The sequence below is a fragment of the Apteryx mantelli genome, chromosome 21 (assembly GCF_036417845.1).
Source record: "Apteryx mantelli isolate bAptMan1 chromosome 21, bAptMan1.hap1, whole genome shotgun sequence".
Lineage (NCBI taxonomy): Eukaryota > Metazoa > Chordata > Aves > Apterygiformes > Apterygidae > Apteryx > Apteryx mantelli.
The window spans coordinates 1,168,929-1,188,074 of record NC_089998.1 but is presented as its reverse complement, the minus strand read 5'-3'; the positions used below and the strand labels follow the sequence as shown (position 1 = coordinate 1,188,074).

Genomic DNA, 19,146 nt, shown 5'->3' with positions numbered 1-19,146 from the left:
GACGTAACGTTCTTGTTTTCTGACATATATGATTTGGCTGTTGTCATGAATACCTTGCCTTTCTGGTGGTATGGAAGGAGTTTATGATTAATAAACTGTGGCAAACGCTTCTATGTGAGGAGACGGCTGTTGCGCTGCGCTGCGCTGCGGTGGGGCGGGGGGCGCGCGCGCGGCTGAGGCGGCCGTTGGGGAGGGGGAGGGGAGGGGAGGGGGCGGGGCGCGGGCCGGCTCCCAACGGCCGCCCCGCCCCGCGCGTGCGCAGCCCGCGCGCAAGGCGCTTCCGGCCCCGCGCGGCGCTTCCGGGTCGGCGTCGCCAGGGGCAGCGGCGGCGGCGGCGCCGGTGCGGCGGGCCGAGGGGCGGGGCTCCCGCGGCGCGGACGGACGTGAGGGCGGGGGGGCCGCGCCGCTCCGGGCCGGGGCCGCCGCGAGGCGACCGGGGGAGGGCGGGGGCTGGGTCGCGGCGCGGCGGCGGCGGCGGGGCTTCGCCGGGCCCTTCGGCAGTCGCCGGCCGGGCCCGCTGCCTCCGCCCGGGGCGCGCTTCGGGGCTGGCGGGAGCTCTGCGCGGCTGCTCTGCGCGGCTGCTGCTCTGCGCTCTGAGCGTGTTATGGCACGTATGAAATTAAAAGGCACTTAGTTATTGTTAGGTATTGAATATTGGTGGCAATCCTTGGTACGGAAACCTTATCTCTTTAATTTGCAGGTGCTGTTAGGCCATGAGGGCTTTAATGGAACTAGAGATGCAATAAAACTGAGTGGATGAGGCACGAAATTAAATCTCGACGTCTGGAAGCTTTACACGGAGCACCCGTGCACTAGCCGTATCGGAGGTAGCGGCTCTTCCAAGTACCTGGCTACTTCGGGGCTCTGGAGCAGTAAAATGTTTGCGAAACTGAAGAAGAAGATCGCGGAAGAGGCAGCTATTGCGCCTCGCCCGGGAGGAGCTGCCAGGATACCTAGGTCTGTCAGCAAGGAGTCGATCACGTCCGTGGGAGCGGACTCGGGAGATGACTTTGTGAGTTGCACTTTGCTTGGGATTTTGCTTTTTGTTTCAGCATTTCCAGTGCGGCTTGACAGGCAACCATTTTAAGTCCGGTGTATGAGCTGGGTATGTGTTCTGGTATATAGGATGTTTGTGTAGGTGTAGGTCTTAACATGTAGATGAATCACTAGCTTCAGTGAATGTAGCTACTGAAGAGAAAATATTTATATATTAAGAGTAGTTACTAGGAAGGTTATATTGTTATGTAAAAGCAAGTGACAAAACTATCTCAATACAGAACACTGTTAAACAGATGCAAAATACTGAATAAATCTGTAGCAGAGTGTAAGATACCTACCTGCAGAAGTAATTACTGAAGCAGCAGACAAGGAAGCTGGATACTGGTGTTAGCAGTGATCTGGTTCTATGTTTACCTCTCAGGTTTCTGGTACACTTACTGCTTGAGCATATTGTTTATGTAACTGCCAAGAAAACGTATTCTGTTTTGTTGCATTCAAGTAAAACTTCTGGTTCCTCTGACGTCTTGTTTAAACTCTGATTCATTATACAGTATTGTTTAAGCAAGCTGTATAATTACGGCTGTGCGTGGGATAAATGAAACCCTGTAACGCTGGCACCTCTGCCCCTTGATGGCTATCGTATTTCTCAAAACCTGGATTAAGTCATAGCGTAGCACCACTGTTGGACCCAACAGTTAATATGTGCTGTAGTGCTTTAGCACAGCAGGTCCCTTTATGATTCTGTTTTACTGTCTGTGTATGTTTATGTATGTATATGTATATATGTGTGTGTGTATATGTATGTATGTATGTGTGTATATATATATACACGCACACACATATAAAACTTCTCCCTTCAAGAATGAGTTGTTTTAGCAGTTCCCATTTAATTGCTCTTAATGTTGATTTTTGTATAGAAAAAAAACCACGTAAAGAATCATGTGTTAGCTATGCAGTGGATTTTGCATGGAATGACTATTGCATGAGCACTTAAGGGAATTTATTCAACATGAAAAGTATTACTTTTCCTTCTTCCGGTTACTTAGTTTTCCAAAATGACACCTTTCACTTGGACCCATCCCAAAACCTGCACTGTATAACCTAATTTTTCCTTTTTCCAGTCATTCTGTTATGCCATGTCCTCAGTGGTCAGTTTGAACAAATACTTTGCAGCTATAGGTTTTAAAAGTCTTGTATTTCATGGAACAAGCCCACACTGGAGAGCTGACCATTTAAGCCCTTACTCTTTTTCTTCTTCAGCATCTTTTATACATTCTGCTGTGCTAGTACAACTCTTCCCTTGTGAAAAATGAAAACCTCATTCCTAGGTGGGATAGTGTTTATTATCTTTAAAGTTAGTATATGACAGGATCATTTTTTCTAAATTTTGTAATTTACATGGGTGTTGTTTTTCTATTGAGGCTTCTGATGGAAGCAGCTCTAGAGAGGATCTTTCATCCCAGTTGTTGAGAAGAAATGAACAGATAAGAAAACTGGAGGTCAAACTGTCCGGTATGTGTCTTGATTTGTATAAAACCTTACTACTTTAGGAAATATTTTTCCTTTGAACTTAAATGTTTTAATTTGTTAATAAAAATGTTTTTTTTTTTTTTAGAAAACTTTAATTTGTAGCAGCATGGTTGATTGTCATCTACGTAGCTTCCAGTAAAGCTGACTGTATAAAGGTTGATTGACTGACTCTTTTCTGCTGATTTCTTGGCAACATTTGTGTGATTCTTTTGAACAGTTGGGATAGCTTTCTGTCCATGTGTTTTAAACAGAAAGAGTCTTCACTGGATGCTGTCTTCCTTTCCCCATCATTTTTTCTTACTTACTCAGAACATGTGAGATTTCCCGTCTGTTAAGATCTATGCTTTTTGATGTTGACAGAAACACTCCACAAAAAGATAAACTCCCAAACAAATAAAAAGCAAAGGATTTGGTATAAAACAACGTGGAGACTGTTTTTCTTTCTACGATCATACCTTGTCCTGTAAAAGTCTTGTAAGAACTCTGTTCTGACACTGCTTTCCATCCCTGTTGTATGGAGTGGATCAGAGTCCAGGTTGAAGTGTGTTATGGAGCAAAAGTACAAGCTTCTTTGAATTCCCCTGTCTTCTCATTCACTCTTAAGAGAGAGATTTTCTAAACAGAAGTAAAATTAGGTCACTTCTTGAATAGAGTAAAATGTGGGAATAGTTCTTCGTTCTGTGGTACCAGGTCTACTGCCCTTTTTGTGTAATGAGCACACCTAGGTCAGGTCCTCCTGTTTGTACCAACCATATACCCTATGGACAGCATAGACAGGATTTGCTTGTCTTCATTTTTATGGTTACCCAAGTTTTCCTCAGCAGAAATGATTTTCTAGTTGAGAAAATCATTGTTGTTTTCCACTCATCTTTTTTTTTCTTCTTTTTTTTTTTTTAATTTCCTTCCCCAATGTATGTCCATTCCTGGTCTGTGCCTCTCCCTCCTCACACAAGATTATGCTGATCAGATCCGAAACTTGCAGAAGATAAAAGAGAAGCTTGAAAATGCATTAGAAAAGCATCAGGATTGTACGTACTTTTTTTTTTTTTTAAGTTGAAAACTGTTATGGTTTAAGTGCAGATGGAAAGAAATGAGTTTATACAGTTGTTTTAAATGCATTTCCTTTCAAACTGTGCACCTCTAGGTTGCAAAAAAGTAGAGCCCAAGTGCTTATCTTTCTTACAGTGTAAAAAAACCAGCTATAGTTTAGCTATTGAACAAAGTTGTCATTAATCTCTCTTTACCAAGTTTGTGGCTAATGCTGGGGAGAGATTTTTTTTGAAGCCTTCAGCCTTGTTATAATCCAGTGAGGAACAGTACCCATGTCTTCTGTTGTTTCTGGCAATTGTCTAATGTGCGAGCAAATGTGTAATGTGATGTAATAAATGGCACAGGATCAGTGCTAGAGAGTCAAGATGGGGCTAATTACTTGGATAAGAAACTCTTTAAAGTTATAAATAACATACAGGAAATTGAGAAGCGATTTAACAAGATGGCTTTGTAATAAAGCTGGTGATTCTTTGTTGGCAGCCTCCATGAGGAAGTTTCAGGAGCAGAATGAAGCTCACCAGGCCAACCGAGCCAAGATGGCTGAAGGAATGGCTTTGGCCTTAGAAAAAAAGGACCAGGTAATAGTTACAGCTTGAACAACTGAACTTTTAACCAGCTGTGGAGTGCATGATCTTGGTGTAGTCAGCAGGTGTCACCATTAATGAAAATAGTTGTTCCGCACTGCTTTTGCTTACTTTGCTGAGGTCAAAGAAAGGAAGGAACATTAAGTGCTAATGTAAGAACTGTTGTAGGACTTGTCATTGTTCTGAATGTTCTTGTTGATTTTAAAAAAGCCCTCAGAAGTTTCTAAAGTAGTTAAGCTCACCTTTGTATTTGGTAAGATTCCTTTACAGGAGAACTATTGTCATTTTCATTTTAATTGCATAAAGCTTACGTATTCAAGTACATAAATGATTCCTCAGCTTTTCTATATTTAAATCCTATTGTTATTTTTATTTTAGTCATTCCTTTTTTAATCATTACCACAGTTTAACATCTCTTAACAGTACAAAAAAATTTCTTTTTTTATCATAATTGCAGTCTTCAAAAGTCTATAAATGGATTTTGATTTTTCTTCTATTTTTCTTTTTTCTTTCTCATTCAGGAGTGGATGGAAAAATTGGGTCAAGTTGAAAAGGTAATTAAGCTCTAATTTTTGTATTTTTAAACACCGATCTGTATACTTATTGGGATTCAGCTCTGTTCAGCCCTTTTTGTTATTTGATCTTTGTTCAATGACTGAAGCCAGAGATATGCTTTCATTACCAGCCCTGTTACTTCAGAAGATATTTCTGGAATTAGTTTTGAGTGGGGAAGTAAAGAATGAGGGTTGCAGTGAGAAAGGTGTTGTGATACTGTAAGGTAGAAGAGTAGTTTACTTCCTTATAGAGGAGCAGCTGGGATGCAGAAAGAGGGGGGGACTTGTTCTGAGATCTTGCAGTAAGTTATCTATTTCATACAAGAAATGAACCTATTTTGTAGGCTTTTTTTTAGAAAATGAATTCAATCTTGCTGTAGTTGTTGCAGCTGTTTAGCTCAATCTCTTTTAAAGTATCTTGATTTGAAGACATTAAACACGTTACTATTGGCTGTAAATTTTTAATTTTTTAAGAATTAATTACCTGTAATATTGTGCTTGAGTTACCTTCTATACTGTTTTTTAAAGTGAGACTTGACTGAACTTTAATGAAGACAAAATTTTAAAGATTTTTGAAGTAATTTATTCCATGCTGCCTACTACAACATGAGTTCTGAAGAAGTCCTAGTTCTATATATAGTACCATCAGAGAGCCTTTATCGATGCAAGACAAGATTCCTTTTCCAGAGAGCGTAACTAAACTCCCATTGACTTGAAATTAGTGTACAGATATTCATGAAATCCTTTTGTTTTTGTTGGTTTATCAGGAAAAAAGAATGCTTGAAACACGATTACAAGAAATGAGGGAGCAGAGTTTAAACCTTTTTCAAAAGAGAGATGAAATTGATGAACTGGAGGGCTTTCAGCAGCAGGAGATGGCCAAAGTTAAACATATGGTAAGATTATTTTTAAACAAGACTTTTAAAATTTCTCTTAGGATACCTAGTTAATAGTACCACTGCAATAATTTTTTTTAGCCTTGATACTTATGTGCAGACTTGCTCAGCATCGAAATCCTACCAGTATGAACACACATACAGTGTTACATAGAGTATTTCAACACTGCCTTTTCTGGGAGTTACTTCATTTAGCTGAAGCTCATAACTTAATAAAGGAGATAAGTCTAAATGAGAATTCCTTATCAGTGTTACTGGGTCATCTGTATTGTCAAAGATAATGTTCTAATATTCAGCTTTTGAAAAAGGAAGAATCTCTGAGCAAAGCAGAACAGGAACTAGAGGCATGCACTCGAGAACTAACTCACACTAAAGAGATGCTTCAGGATACAAGCAGTGTGTCATCAGGCCTAAGAAAAGATCTTCAAGAGTTGCGGCAGCAGTGCTTGGAGCTAGAGGCACAGAGGTATGGATGTGGTGTGCTGTGCTGTGAGGAGCAGTGTATTTATTCCCCTTGTATTTTTACTTGGTTCCCAACTCTGCCTTTTTGTAAGAGTTTATATATGCAGTAAACTGACTGTATAATCACTTCTAGTATGTGGATGTACATGCCAGATTTTTATTGATTTCTTCTCAAGCCAATTAAAGTAATAACTTGTTTAGGATTTTGTAAGCTTGTTATAATGTTTTTCTCCTAGTTTGGAGCTCTGTAGTACCTAATGCTTAACCCTTACTTTTGTGTAAAATGTATAATCAAGACAATGGCTGGTTTGAGGCCAAAAAGGTCTTGTTGGTGTTGCTTGGTCTATTTTCATAAGAAGCAAAATTATCTCTAAAGATTGTTTTACTGGCACACTATGTTACTTTTTTTATTCTCTTTCTGTGAAGAGATGAACTAATGACAGCTGAGACAAATGCAGAAAATAAGATCACTGCTCTGGAGTTAAGAGAACAGGAGCTACAAACTGTCATTCAGCAGCTGTCTGTAGACCTGCAAAATGTAAGTTTGAGATAAGTGAGGTTTGATTCAAAGACCTCCCTGTCTACAGAAGTAGGATTAGATATTAATTACATGGTTTTGGAAATCTGAGTTTCAAAGCAAGTAATTTTTTTTTTTTAATTTTTAGGCTCGAGTTGCTGGTTCTGGTTGTGAGAAGAGACTGGAAATGTTACAGGTGGAGCATGAATCTCTGAAGCTGGAATATGAACAACACAAGCAAAAGGTACTTTATTGTCTAGTTTGTGTGTGATCCGAAAGCACTTTATTTGATCTAGTTTTAATTCCCAGAGCCTTGTCTGTGAATGTATTAGTTGTATTTTTACTTTGACTGAATTTTCTCTAGAAAACAAATATATTAAAGATGTGCTTGTGCTTCACGCTTTATTTGAAACTATAAGAACTGAAGGTTTAATAAATTCTTTATACACTAGTATTGAAAGGATGAGCAGATTAAGTGTTTTCAGATGCATCTACTATTGACTTGTATAAAGATGTGTACTTGGGTAATGCGCAGTGGGTTTGAAATTTAACGTCTATAAAGTGTTTCAGAATCATATTGTCTTTTCAAATAGGACTTTTCTCTTTCTAATGACACTTTTTCAACTCAAAGCACAATGGATTAGATGAAAGCTTGGCTACAAAGAAGATCTTGTGATTTCTTGTTCCAACAGATGACTCTTGAATATGATGAGAGAAATAAACTTATTGAACAGCTACAGGAAAAAGTGTCTTCCTTGGAAAAGAAGCTAGAAAGAAATCTTTCGGGGGATGAACACGTGCAGGAACTTCTCAAGGAGGTAGTTTTACTTTTATAGACTGCTTAAAAGTGCAATCTTAAGGAGAGCTTTTAGGACATGCATTGCTTATTACCCATGGAAGGAATGTACGATGAGGTAATGCATGCACATTTGTCCCTCCAGTGTGTATTGGAACATATAAGGGTATCTTAAAAAAATAAAGTAAAATAATCTTTGTCCATGCTTTGCCCCATTCTTCTCTCCAACACAATCTTCAGAAAACTACTCTTGAGCAGAAACTGGATGAAACCAGGCAGCAGTTACTAACAGACAGAACTCATCATGCTGAGACTGTGAACCTATTGGAAACACAGGTATTATTTGTTACTTCGCTACAAATTGCTACTGTTTCCAGCTTCTTTATGCCCCATACCACCTCCTCCCCTCACTACGCTTGTGCTCTCAACCAAAAGTGAGACTGTGTGTCATATTTAGTCTTGAAAGGAAAGTCCTATCGATCATTGTCTCTGGTGATGATCTCACCTTGAGGAGTGGAGAAGTGCTACTGATTATGAAGCTATGGATTTCATGCCTATCTTCCCTATACTAAGAACTAAGCAGCTGAAGTGCAGGCATTGTTTAGAGGGAGAGAGAATTTGTGGAGTTTGTGAAAAAAGCTGCATGTGTCAAGTAGGCAGTCTTTCCGAACTGTGTAGTTTCAGGGGTTTAATGTTTAACTTATCCAACTGAGTCATTCCACATTCTGCATGCATGTAGATGCCAATGGATAAGGAAGTTAATATATGGTTGTATTTTAGAAAAAAGAACTGGAACAAGAACTACAGATTGCAACAGAAGCATTAAAGAAGGGCAAGGAAGAAGCTAGTGAGCAGGATCTGCAGATCCAGATGTTGGTGAGTACTCCGCATGATGTTTCACTGACCAGTACCAAATTGATTTTCAGCATCTCCAGTGACACTCAATTCCCTGTGTGTTGGTCTTGTTACTCAAGTGTTTTCTTGCTGCTTGTCTCCTACTCTAGTGTCTGTATTTGAATACATGACACTGCTGCCACAGAAATACCGTTTTATTTCACTTTGGGCATTTGTAATATGAAATGGTGTCTGGTCTGTATCAGAGCTTCAAAATGCTATTTTATTAACCTAGTGTTGTTTATTTTTCTTCAGCAAACTGATCTAGAGAATGAAAGAAGTAAACTGCAGCAACAGATTTTAAGTGTGAAACATGAATATGAAGAGAAAGTTGCTGGGCTAGAGTCTCAAATAACTGCTCTTAAAACATCTTGGGAATTCGATAAAACAGCTACTCAACACAAGCTAGTAAGTACTGAAACTGTTCAGTGGGGCATTTGAGTCTTTGCAAAATGATTTTGACATAACTTGTAGAACTAGCATGCTCAGAGCTTCTAGCATTATACAAAAGATCTAATACTTTGAGACACTGAGTATGAATAAAGCAACTCATTGGATGTGTTAATTGTTTAAGCAAAGCATGATAATACTTGTGCTTAGTACTTAAGCCAACTTTATTTTACAGAGCCAATTGGAAAAGGAAAATGAAAATCTTAATAAAAGCAGAGAAGGGTATGAGAGTTCTTTAAAAAAACAAGAGTCTGAACTGGACAGGCTAAAGGTAAGGGCTTAATTGGTTAGTGACTGGTTAAATTTGGGGCCTAGTTTGAGAAACAGTTAATGGCAAAGTGTATTCCATTCTCAGTACTTAAAATCACATTAGATTCAGGTTGTATATACTTAGAGCCATAAATCTTCTTTGACACTTGATTTGCATTTGAGGAGCACTACAAATAGCTGATCCTTTCTTGAAACAGAATGCTTGGATCTACCTAAATCAGGCAGAAATTATATATTCCCATATTGTCAGGCATGAAGAGCTTTTGAATCCTGTTAGCAGTAATGAGAATAACAGTTCATCAAATTCCATTCATAAGAATTACTTCTAAAATGGTTAAAAACTAAATGGAACTCTGTCAGGTATTTACAGCTTTTTAGTTATACTTCTTTTCTTTTCTTTTCTTTTTTCCTTTTTCACACCAATATATATACTTATGCTCACTCTTTCGAATATAAATTTAGACTGTTGAAAGTCTTTTCTCTAGCTACTCTTGGATACATAGTTGGATTTAAAGGTCAGTTGTAGGAAGGAGACACTTTGTAATACAGACTTTAAGCTAAAAAGAGATTATTTTTTTTTTTTAATGTTGGATGTGTTTAGCTTCTTCTATACATTTCTGTGCTGCTCTTACATTTGCAGATAACAGTAATCCTTTAATTCATATAGACCTAAATGGAATACTGAATTACTCTAAAATTAATGTTAGGGTTTCCTTGCCTACCACCGAAATGCAGCTGCCTCAAGAGTGGCATGATATGATAATGGTTTTAATAATAGAGAAATGAAAATCAATTATTTTAGCAGATGCCCAGAAGGTGTTTTAAGGTTTTGAATATAACTTCTTGGGTTTATGGTAAGTTCTAAGGAGTGCTAGCTATCTATCAGCTTTAAGTCAACACTGGTAAAAACTTAACAGTAAGTCTCATTTGGAAGTTTAAATCATGATGTGTTAATAAATGCATGCATTCTACTTGATAATGAATTTGGGCTTAAAGATGAGAGACCGACTGGATTTTAGTTTTCCTAAGTAACCTCTGAATTACCTTTGGTTTGCAGAAGGAATTAAGCAGCAGAGAGACTGTCAGTGTTGAAATTGCCAAAGCGTTGGAAGAAACACGAAAACAAAAAGAGGAATTACAACAGCAGGTTAGTTAATATTGACACAGCGTAAAATGTGTTTGGGTGTGTTGACCTTGCACAGATCGGACTAGATTTGGGCTTAATTATCATAATACTCAGGAACATTAATCAAAATCATATCTTCAGCATGCAAGACGGCAGTAGTTAAGGGTGTCTGTGTAAATGTGTACACAAGAATGTAATCAACTTCTGTGAGTTATCTCAGCGGGAGCATGTAGAACGCTGCTGACTGCAAAGTTAGGGAAGTTCATAAGTTTGTAGGCTCAATTACCGCAAGTTCTGGCAGTTGGATTTAAACGACTGAAGGAAAGACCAGATAATAACAGATGAACAGATAAGCTCAGAATGAAGGTGACTGATGTTTCAGAGCACTTCAGTCTGTGAGATGGTGCGTAGTTCTAGTGGGCCAGCCATCCTGATCCATTGACTTGTTAGCAGTTCTTAAAAAACAAAAACAAAACCCAATGATATATTCTGTTGGTTTTGTTCCCTTCAGTGCTTGTATCATGTCTCTCTGAAGCACAGCAGCTCTAAAATTGCAAACTTCATCCTAAGGTAGAGAAGAGTTTGTATTCAGGAAGCAAGTGTAAATTCTGGATAGTCTTGTTATGGTCTTTTTTTTTATTAAAAATGGTCTTAGTAGATAATGTGAGCTTGCATTTGTTTAAGCTGGGAACTGTCAACTGAGCAAGTCTTACTGAATTCAGTCCCATCTTCTGGTTTCTCTATTTGTCTGGAGCTGTTGAAGATCTATGCTTGCTTGGTCCAGCTGTAGAATGGTGAATAATGCAGTTTTGCACCGTGGCTGTCTCACAGCTGCCACCTGCTGGTTACGAGGCAATCTGTAACTGTGGGACAGAGCTTACCAGAAACAGAAGAATGCTTTAGCTCCGGCAGCATATTGACATCTCTGTTCTTTAATGAGGCCAGTGCTGTGGAGCTGATGTCTTCTGTGAGCCTTTGAATAGATCACAGATTTCTACATTGTAGCATCTGACGCTAATGCTGCACGAACCACTTTTTCAAAGTATGTTCCTAGCACAGAGCTCAGGCAGCCTCTTGTAGGTACAGGTTGTAGGTACCAGTCACTGCCTTTGCTACTGATATGAGAATTCTTCTCCCATTCCTCCCACCAAAAAAAAAAGGTTCTGAAGCTCTGAGATACGCTGAAATCCTTCCGTGACCTGTTCTAGATTTATACTGTTAACGGATTCTGTTTGTTTGTTTGTCTGCTTTCAAGGTTTCACATCTGACTTCCTTAATAGAGGAAAAGGACCAGCTGATCGATGAAAAATCTGACATGCTTCTAAAAAAGAAGGAAGAACTAAACCAGCTCAGTCAAGGTTAGACCAAATGAGTTCACCACATCCCAGACAGCTTTATCTGAATGTAGTCTATAGTTCTGCATTTACCTTTCTACAGACTGTAAAAATTCTAGATTTATTTCCATCTTTCATGTATTAGAATTTTGAAAATCTTACATTTCAATATCAGTTGGACAGTCTACTGTATCCTTAAAAGAAAAAAAACACACATTTCTCTTACTAAAGGTGTTGTGTGTTTATACGCCATAAGTAACAAATCCTGTTGTACTTTGTTTTGTAGATAAATGTATTGCACAAAACACATGAAATAAAGAAATGCCCTTCAAAAACTCTGCTGCTTTCTTGCACTGCTTTCAAATCTGCACTTGCTTGAAAGTAGTTATTTACATTTTTGAAGAGCAGCTGCAAACTAATATGTCACACTGTCATACTAAAAATATATAATTATCTTCATTCAGTTCCTAACTTCTCATCAGTGTTTCTTTTGTGTGTTGTCATTATTTAGAAAGGCAACAAAACTCTAGCTTCTTGCTGGTACCATTTCAGTGGATTGCCATCTGTCAGTAGCCGTTTGTGCCAGCTAGCCGTTTGTGCGTACAGCTCAGCCCCAAGATTGTTCTTGCACAGTCACAGCCTTCATTCTTCTCCTTCTCTGGAGAGCCCTGACTCGTGATGGGGATCCATGTTCTTTTAAAAGAGATATAGTTGATAATTACGTTTTTAAGTATTAAAACTTGAGTTTCAGACAACCAGACTTCTCTGTTGCAATGACATGTATGTGAGCTTGGGTGGCTTAAACTCCATTGTCTTTCTGTCTTTTATGACAGAGCAATGTGAAGAGGTCAGGATTTACTGTCACTGTAACTTGCTTTGTTTAAGAAGGATAATTAGCAACTCCCTTTTGACTCATAGACTGATACTAAGCAGGTCTTTCCTTCCTCAGACCGTGAAGCTGTCTTGCTGCAAATGCACCAGTTGCAATCTGATATAGAAGCAAGTAATAGCCGAGCAGCAGAGAAAGAAGAAACAGCAAGAAAGGAAATCGATGAATTGAAATTGCAGATACAGGAGTGCCTGCTGGCCAGAGAACACAAGAGAAATGTGAGTGTAGTTGCAAATCTGCTCTGTTCAGACTTTTCAGGAAAAAAATAACTCTGCAAGAGGCTCTGGTTCTATCATGCCTGATGACATGGGCTTGGAATTGTTTGTTCTGTCACCTTGCTCATGCCTGAAACACCAGCAGTGTAGGCCATCGTTATTTGTTGTTCCTTATCTTCTTAAGGGAAGCTGTTTCCTGCCAGATCTGTGACTGGCTTAGAGAAGGCAGCACCTTACTTTCTTTGAATGATAAAATGTCTTGAGAGAACCATTATGAAACCAATGAGATAGAGACTGAAAAGCACCAAGCAGGCCAGTGAGAAATTGTTGTAGCCAACTAGATTGCCACTAAGGCTTTCTGGTAATAAATAAATAAGCAGCAAAGCTTTCTCACTGGGGAGTGTTCATGGGCTGCAAATGTCGTGATACCTCTGCAATTTACTCTTTTATAGGCTTCAGAACTAGAGGAATCAGCAAGAGCCTTGAATAATAAACATTTACATCCTCCAGAAAACCGTGTGATGGAACAGAATGGAGAGGTGGCAGCTGCAGACATCATTCAACTTCAAAAAGAGAACAGAGAGCTGGAACAGCAAATAGCTGAGAAAAACAAGGTAAACTGAAACAACAGAAACAGCTATTAGTTTTTCCCACTGTAATTAAGAAGCCTGATAATTGGTGCTGCCCAAGCTGGAGCCACAGAAAGATAGGTCTAAACAAGATACCAAAATACAACACTGTTTTTGTTCTACTTACAGATGATAAAGCAGCTACAGCAGAGAATGACAGAACTCAAAAAAACGCTCCAGAAAGAGTTGGTAAGGGTTATGCTTTTTAGTCTCTCCAGATGGCAGTTACTGCCACAGTTACTTGTATTACTAATTCTGAAAGCTTGACTGCTAGCTAGAGTGTAAATTTTTTACCAGGCATGTTTGCAGTTTCCTTGTATTTGCAGGCAGATCTGTGGATCCTCAATATAGGCAAATAAATAACAAATGATCTAGAATGATTCATTGAATAGACGGTACCCATCATCACCCAACTCATGCAACACAGAATGAAACAGTTGCAACACTGTTATTCTGATTACCAGTTTTGCAGCTGAGGAATCGATAGGTATAGAAGACCTGTGTTTGGTAACCTTGAGCGTTTAATACATGTCTGTAGAGAGAAGAACTGAGGTTTGATTGATACTTAGCTGCCACTCAGCTGAGTTTTACCATGGGAGTGATGTCTGCCCTGGGGAAAATTCTTCTTTAATCCCTCTTACAACAGTTTTCCTCTCCAAGAAAAAAAATTTACTATCTTAAAAAAAAAAAAGTCTTTAAAATATTCTGATATTGTGATTTTTGTTCTGAGCTTTTTGCAGAAAGCCCCCATTTAAAAAGCACAAAGCAGGTTTGTGGTGAATTGTCAGATGACAATTTCTAGCCTAGACCCAGTTCCATGCTGGTTTGGGTAATGTACATGTAACACTAACAGCAACTAGCTTCTGTCTTGGAGTCTAGGGAGAGGAGAAGACACTTCTCTGCTGATCCCATGAAGGATGAGGAGAAGCTTGTCCTCTTGATACCCAGGTTGTACCCACTGTGAGGATACAGGCCCTTTGTATTAGACATCTCATACCTGAATCCTCTCCCAGTGTTAAACTGACACAGTCTACAATGCACTTTTTTCTTTTTTTCTTTCTTTCTTTCTTTCTTAGAAAATAAGGCCTGACAGTGAGGGACCTGAAGTACGTGAAAAAACAAATTCTGAAGTGCCTAATGCTTCTGTGACTGTCACGAACAACTCTGATTTAAATGACTCAAGGGAGATAAACTTTGAATACCTTAAACATGTTGTACTAAAATTCATGTCCTGCCGGGAATCTGAGGTAAAGATGTATGCTTAGCTTCTCTTTCTAGTCTGCCTTCCTCTAGAAACTGCCACCTGCTACCCAACAGATATATGTAATTAAATGCAAATGTAAAATAAATGCAGATATAGCAAGTTCTAAATAGGACACTTCTATTTGATTTCTACACTTCTGCACTTAAAAAGAAGTTTGTGCAGTTTCTGCACTTAAAAAGAAGTTGATTTCAGCAAAGTGAAACAAAACAGCTGACAGTGTATGTTTAGAAGTACAGATTATAATGAACTAAACGAAAGGGAAATATAAATTTTTAAAAGGTAGTTATATCTGTAGGTTTAAAAACTCAAAACTGCAAGACATTCCCTCTCTACTAATTACATGCTCCATATGCTTTTCAGGGTAGAATAAATATAAAAATAAATAGAAGAGAATAAATTAGAATAAATATAAAAATAACAAAAAGACACAAACTACTTGCTGTTGATCTCTAAGAGCTAATTCCTTGTGCGTTTAGAGCTCCTTTACATTCTCCACATTCAGTGTCAAAAAAGTTATAGGTAAAAAAAAGTCATGCCAGCAGTATACTTTGCTTAATTGCAAATCAGATGGTAGCTACCGTAAGATCAAGAAATAGATGTGCAATTCCATGGTATCCTGAGTGCTTGACTGCTTTAGTGTCTCTGAATGATGTGTCCAATTAAGAATATTAGTACTAAAGAGTTACTATACTTAAGTGTATATTTAAAATGGCATGATTCTTTCCTGCCTACATGCAGTGCCACAGGAGCAATGCTTCTTCTATGTTCTAATAAACTAGGCTGCCCAATTTGTCTTCCCTTAAAATATGTAAACCACTGTTAAAGAACAGAAAGCCAGTAAACACAAACAGAAGAAATAGCATGCAGGCCATCTTCATCTATTGGGGGTTTATGGAAGGCTCCTGCTCTGCTCTTCACAGTTGCGACTAAAAAGCCTGTGACCAAACCTACAAAAAATCTGTGCTGCACCATAATCCAGAATGTAGAGACCGAGAGCATCATAACCAACCAACTACTGTGGTTTCTTTCAGGCATTCCATCTAATTAAAGCTGTATCTGTGTTACTGAATTTTTCACAAGAGGAAGAAAATATGCTTAAAGAAACCTTGGAATACAAGGTAAGGGTTCTGTTCTGCTTGTAGACTACCAGCAAAAGGAACGAAAATTCTTAGATGCTGGGAGATCATGAAAAGTGTTTTTTCCATACTTTAGCTACAATAACACTTAATGTTCAAGTATGCACTAATCACATATATGCATGTTGAAATTGTCTGTTTCAGTAAGGTAAATATAATATAACTTTCCAGTGCTTCAGAAAAGCAGCACAGTATTGCCCAGTGGACTAAGCACTGTGTGTAGCCAGAAGCTCTTTGCTAGGACAATCTCATGTTTAAGAGTAGGACACTGGATTCGTGGTTTTGTCATTTGACATTGGACTTAGACACATGATCTGTTTCTACTTTCCACTGCATAAAACAAGATCTTCTGTATGCCCCTGGATAGGTGGTTATTAGTGTGTGTTCATCAATGAGTGCTGCCTCAGTTCCTTAGATGCTCTGCATTTCTCTCTGCCCACTCAGTAAGTTAAACATGTTCAGTATACACGAATCTAAGAGAGGGAGAATTCCTTGACATCTCGCTCAGGGAACTCTCATACTAGGTTGGCTAGGGACACTGTGATTAAATTACCCTAATTATTTTGAAGGAATATTCATAAATGTTATCTTCAGTGTTCTTCGCTTACAGAAGCAGGATGCTGTTTCTTCCAGATCTGACTGTGTGAAATTATGTTCACTTTCTTAGTCTACATTATGCAGTGTTGCATGTTTTATAAATAGTTGTTTCCATCAAATGATGGGGAGATGCATGTGTACTACATTCTTTTCCAAATCTTCAGCTTCTCTAAAAGTGGGAAACTAGCCTAATATATATTGTGCTTTCCCTTCCCAGATGTCGTGGTTTGGGTCAAAGCCATCTCCTAAAGGCAGTATCCGGCCATCTATCTCAAGCCCAAGGACACCATGGTCTTAAGGGAACCTGAAAACTGGCAGTCAGCATCTAGCCACTTATTTTCTGTGAAAAGAACACTCAACACACTAATTCAGGTGTGTCTTAATCACTGTCATTGCAGTATTTTGTACAAGAACTTTGATACTGTTTACAAAAGTAATACTGTGCAAGGAGAATTTTCACCACAAACTGAAACACCTCTCTTGGGTTGGATCCAGGGACTGTCGTCTCGATGGTCTCTTAATGGAAGTCAGCTCCTTGTGCTCATCGGTCTTGTTTCTTGGCACCAAAGGGTAATGTTAACCTCACTAACACTGGTGCTGGCAGTTCAAGCTTCTAACATTTGCATCTGTTACGATGGTGATTCCAGCTTCTGTTATGAAATGCCAGAGTTGAATAACTCTAGGTACAGTAAAGCTTCCTTGTCTCGCTGTGGAAAGCAAGCAATGAAAAGAATGTTGGCAGTACTGTATTGAATTCCTGACGGTTTGAAAAGCCTTTCAAAGAACAGGAGCAGGAGCTTTAACCAAAAAAAAAAAAAAAAATCTGCCTTGCCTTGTTATACTGACATAATTAATAGTTTGCATTTTTTCATATCACTGTGTAATTTAAGGTGCATATATCCTGGCCTGCAGTCCTGAAGGCTGCATGTTGATGATGATGATTATTTAATTTGAGAGCACAACTTTAGAGTTGTCTGATTTTACTTTTCTTAAAGAAAAATAATATTTAAAACGGTCTTAATTATAGTACCTAATACTCAGTCGCCTTTAAAACTAATCTACTAGTCTGTACCATAGGTTGTTAACCTGGGGAAGAGGGGATAGTAAACCATTTTAAATTTTTAAAGCTGAATTACAGGTATTGTAAATGCACACTGAAAATACCTTTTATTTAAAAGAAAAAAAAAACTCTAGTGACAAAGGGTGAAGAATATTGGTACTAAACACCTTGTTGGTTTTTTTCCTGTGCAAGTTTGCTAGCAACAGATTTTCTTAACCAGTATCTGCCTCTTTGGTTGTGGTTTTATGTACTTCAATTACTGATGCTTAAAAGAGCTGTTACGGACATGTAGCGGGCTATTAACTGTGTCCTAACTACATGGTAAAAGGAACACTGCTTATGAGTTTTTGTTTGTTTTTTTTTGAGAGCAAAATCAAAATATTATTCAATGAATTTTAGCTCCAGCAGCCTGCTTTCTTCCACCTTAGGAAAAGGGGACCAAGCTGGGACTTGCCTCAAGGACTGAGAGCAGAATTTTGTCCTTAGTCACTAACCAGAAAAATGGATGAAAATGAGAAGCAGTAATCAATCTGACTTAAAAATGGGATATATTTTCAAAAAATTACATACGCGTGGCATTCAATGAGCAGGCTCCAATTCTGGTAGTTCTCTTACAATATTTTTATTAAATATCTTCAAGAAAATTCAACCTGTACTCTGGTGGAGATAGATACAGTCACTGTTCAGGGTTTTAACTTAGCTTTGCTGTCAGAGGTCTGAATGACCTTTGTGGTGGCAGTAAGATACAGTGTTAGAGTCACAGCATGTGAGCTGCTCCCTGCCCACACTCGCGCTGTGGTAAAGCTGAAAGTATCCTTCCACACGAGGTCAGTTACAGGAGTAGTAAATGTGCTGCAAATCCATATCCTAGCTGACCTCACCAAATTTTAAGTAGCCAGGCACAGATACTCAAAGTAGCTATTACTATGACAAAAGTGACACTCCTCAGTTTGTAGATAGGCTATATTTATTTAAAGTGAAGAAAAACAACAAGATTTTTCAGTATACTGAAGCTTGTCAAACAAAGTCTTTAGTAACTTGATTCATAGCACTTAACTGCATAGCATAGGAAAGTTACGGGAAGAGTACAGCTCTGCTTTAACATGAAAATAGACAATCAAAAAGTAGATTTGTATCAAGTGTTCCTATACTGAAACCAAGTGGGGGCAGGATAACCCTGTGGGTTCTGGCAAGGGCCCAGATTTTGTTCCCTAAAGTCTTTTTCTTTGGAACGTCCCCTTGGGCCTGCCCTGCATCTGAGGGACCCGAGACCAAGGGACAGGATTTCATCTACTCTTGCTGATGCTGCTGAATGACTAATCGGTTTAAGTTGATCCTGGCTTGCAAGGTTACTGCTGAACAGTAAGAAAAGCAGTACAGGGAACCTAGAAGAAATAGTAATAAATATTCTGAGATTTATGTATTTACTAACAAACACAATTTCAATTTAAGATCCCAGAGTTCCTACAGGATCAACTTACCATAAATTAGTTGTGTTGAATTTTCTTTATATATCAGAGCAAGAATGGTGTGTATACATATATTAAAAAGCTAATGCACTTTTTCCTTGTATAAAAACAACGGTATACATAATCCTTTCTATGGCCATTGGATTTCTTTCCTTCTTTGCTGTAAATATGGATTGTATTATGAAACACTATCAAATTTGTGGTGCAATACATTTTTGATTAAAACGCTAATCTTGATTTTTCTCTTTTATAGTTCTGGTTATCTCCACTGGGATGCTATAGCTATTTAAAATGGAGAGAATTTTAAAGAATGAAACAAAACCCATCTTCCTATATATGGTAAGAATGGGCGTGTCAGCCATATAATTAAGGCCCCTATTTCTCATAGAGGATTAGGCCAGGAATGACTCCTGAAGTCATCTCTC

General features: G+C 38.5%; 1 protein-coding gene across 4 annotated transcripts; it reads left to right on the top strand.

Annotated features, from left to right (window-relative positions):
• The first annotated feature begins 318 nt into the window (after positions 1–318).
• Positions 319–18,958, top strand: GOLGA1 (golgin A1). Of its 4 annotated transcripts, XM_067309345.1 has the most exons (23): positions 319–340; positions 701–1,012; positions 2,421–2,511; positions 3,483–3,557; positions 4,060–4,157; positions 4,685–4,717; positions 5,485–5,613; positions 5,910–6,079; positions 6,502–6,613; positions 6,741–6,836; positions 7,285–7,410; positions 7,629–7,724; positions 8,169–8,264; positions 8,538–8,690; positions 8,908–9,003; positions 10,060–10,149; positions 11,384–11,486; positions 12,412–12,569; positions 13,019–13,180; positions 13,325–13,384; positions 14,272–14,442; positions 15,491–15,577; positions 16,410–18,958. In XM_067309345.1, exons 2-23 carry the CDS (start codon positions 878–880, stop codon positions 16,488–16,490), a joined length of 2,418 nt encoding a protein of 805 aa, XP_067165446.1. In that variant the 5' UTR covers positions 319–340; positions 701–877; the 3' UTR covers positions 16,491–18,958. The 4 variants fall into 4 exon arrangements, with proteins under 4 accessions (XP_067165446.1, XP_067165447.1, XP_067165445.1 ...); XM_067309346.1 differs by lacking the exon at positions 319–340 and having other exon boundaries at positions 568–1,012; positions 5,922–6,079; XM_067309344.1 differs by lacking the exon at positions 319–340 and having other exon boundaries at positions 568–1,012.
• Positions 18,959–19,146: the final 188 nt, after the last annotated feature.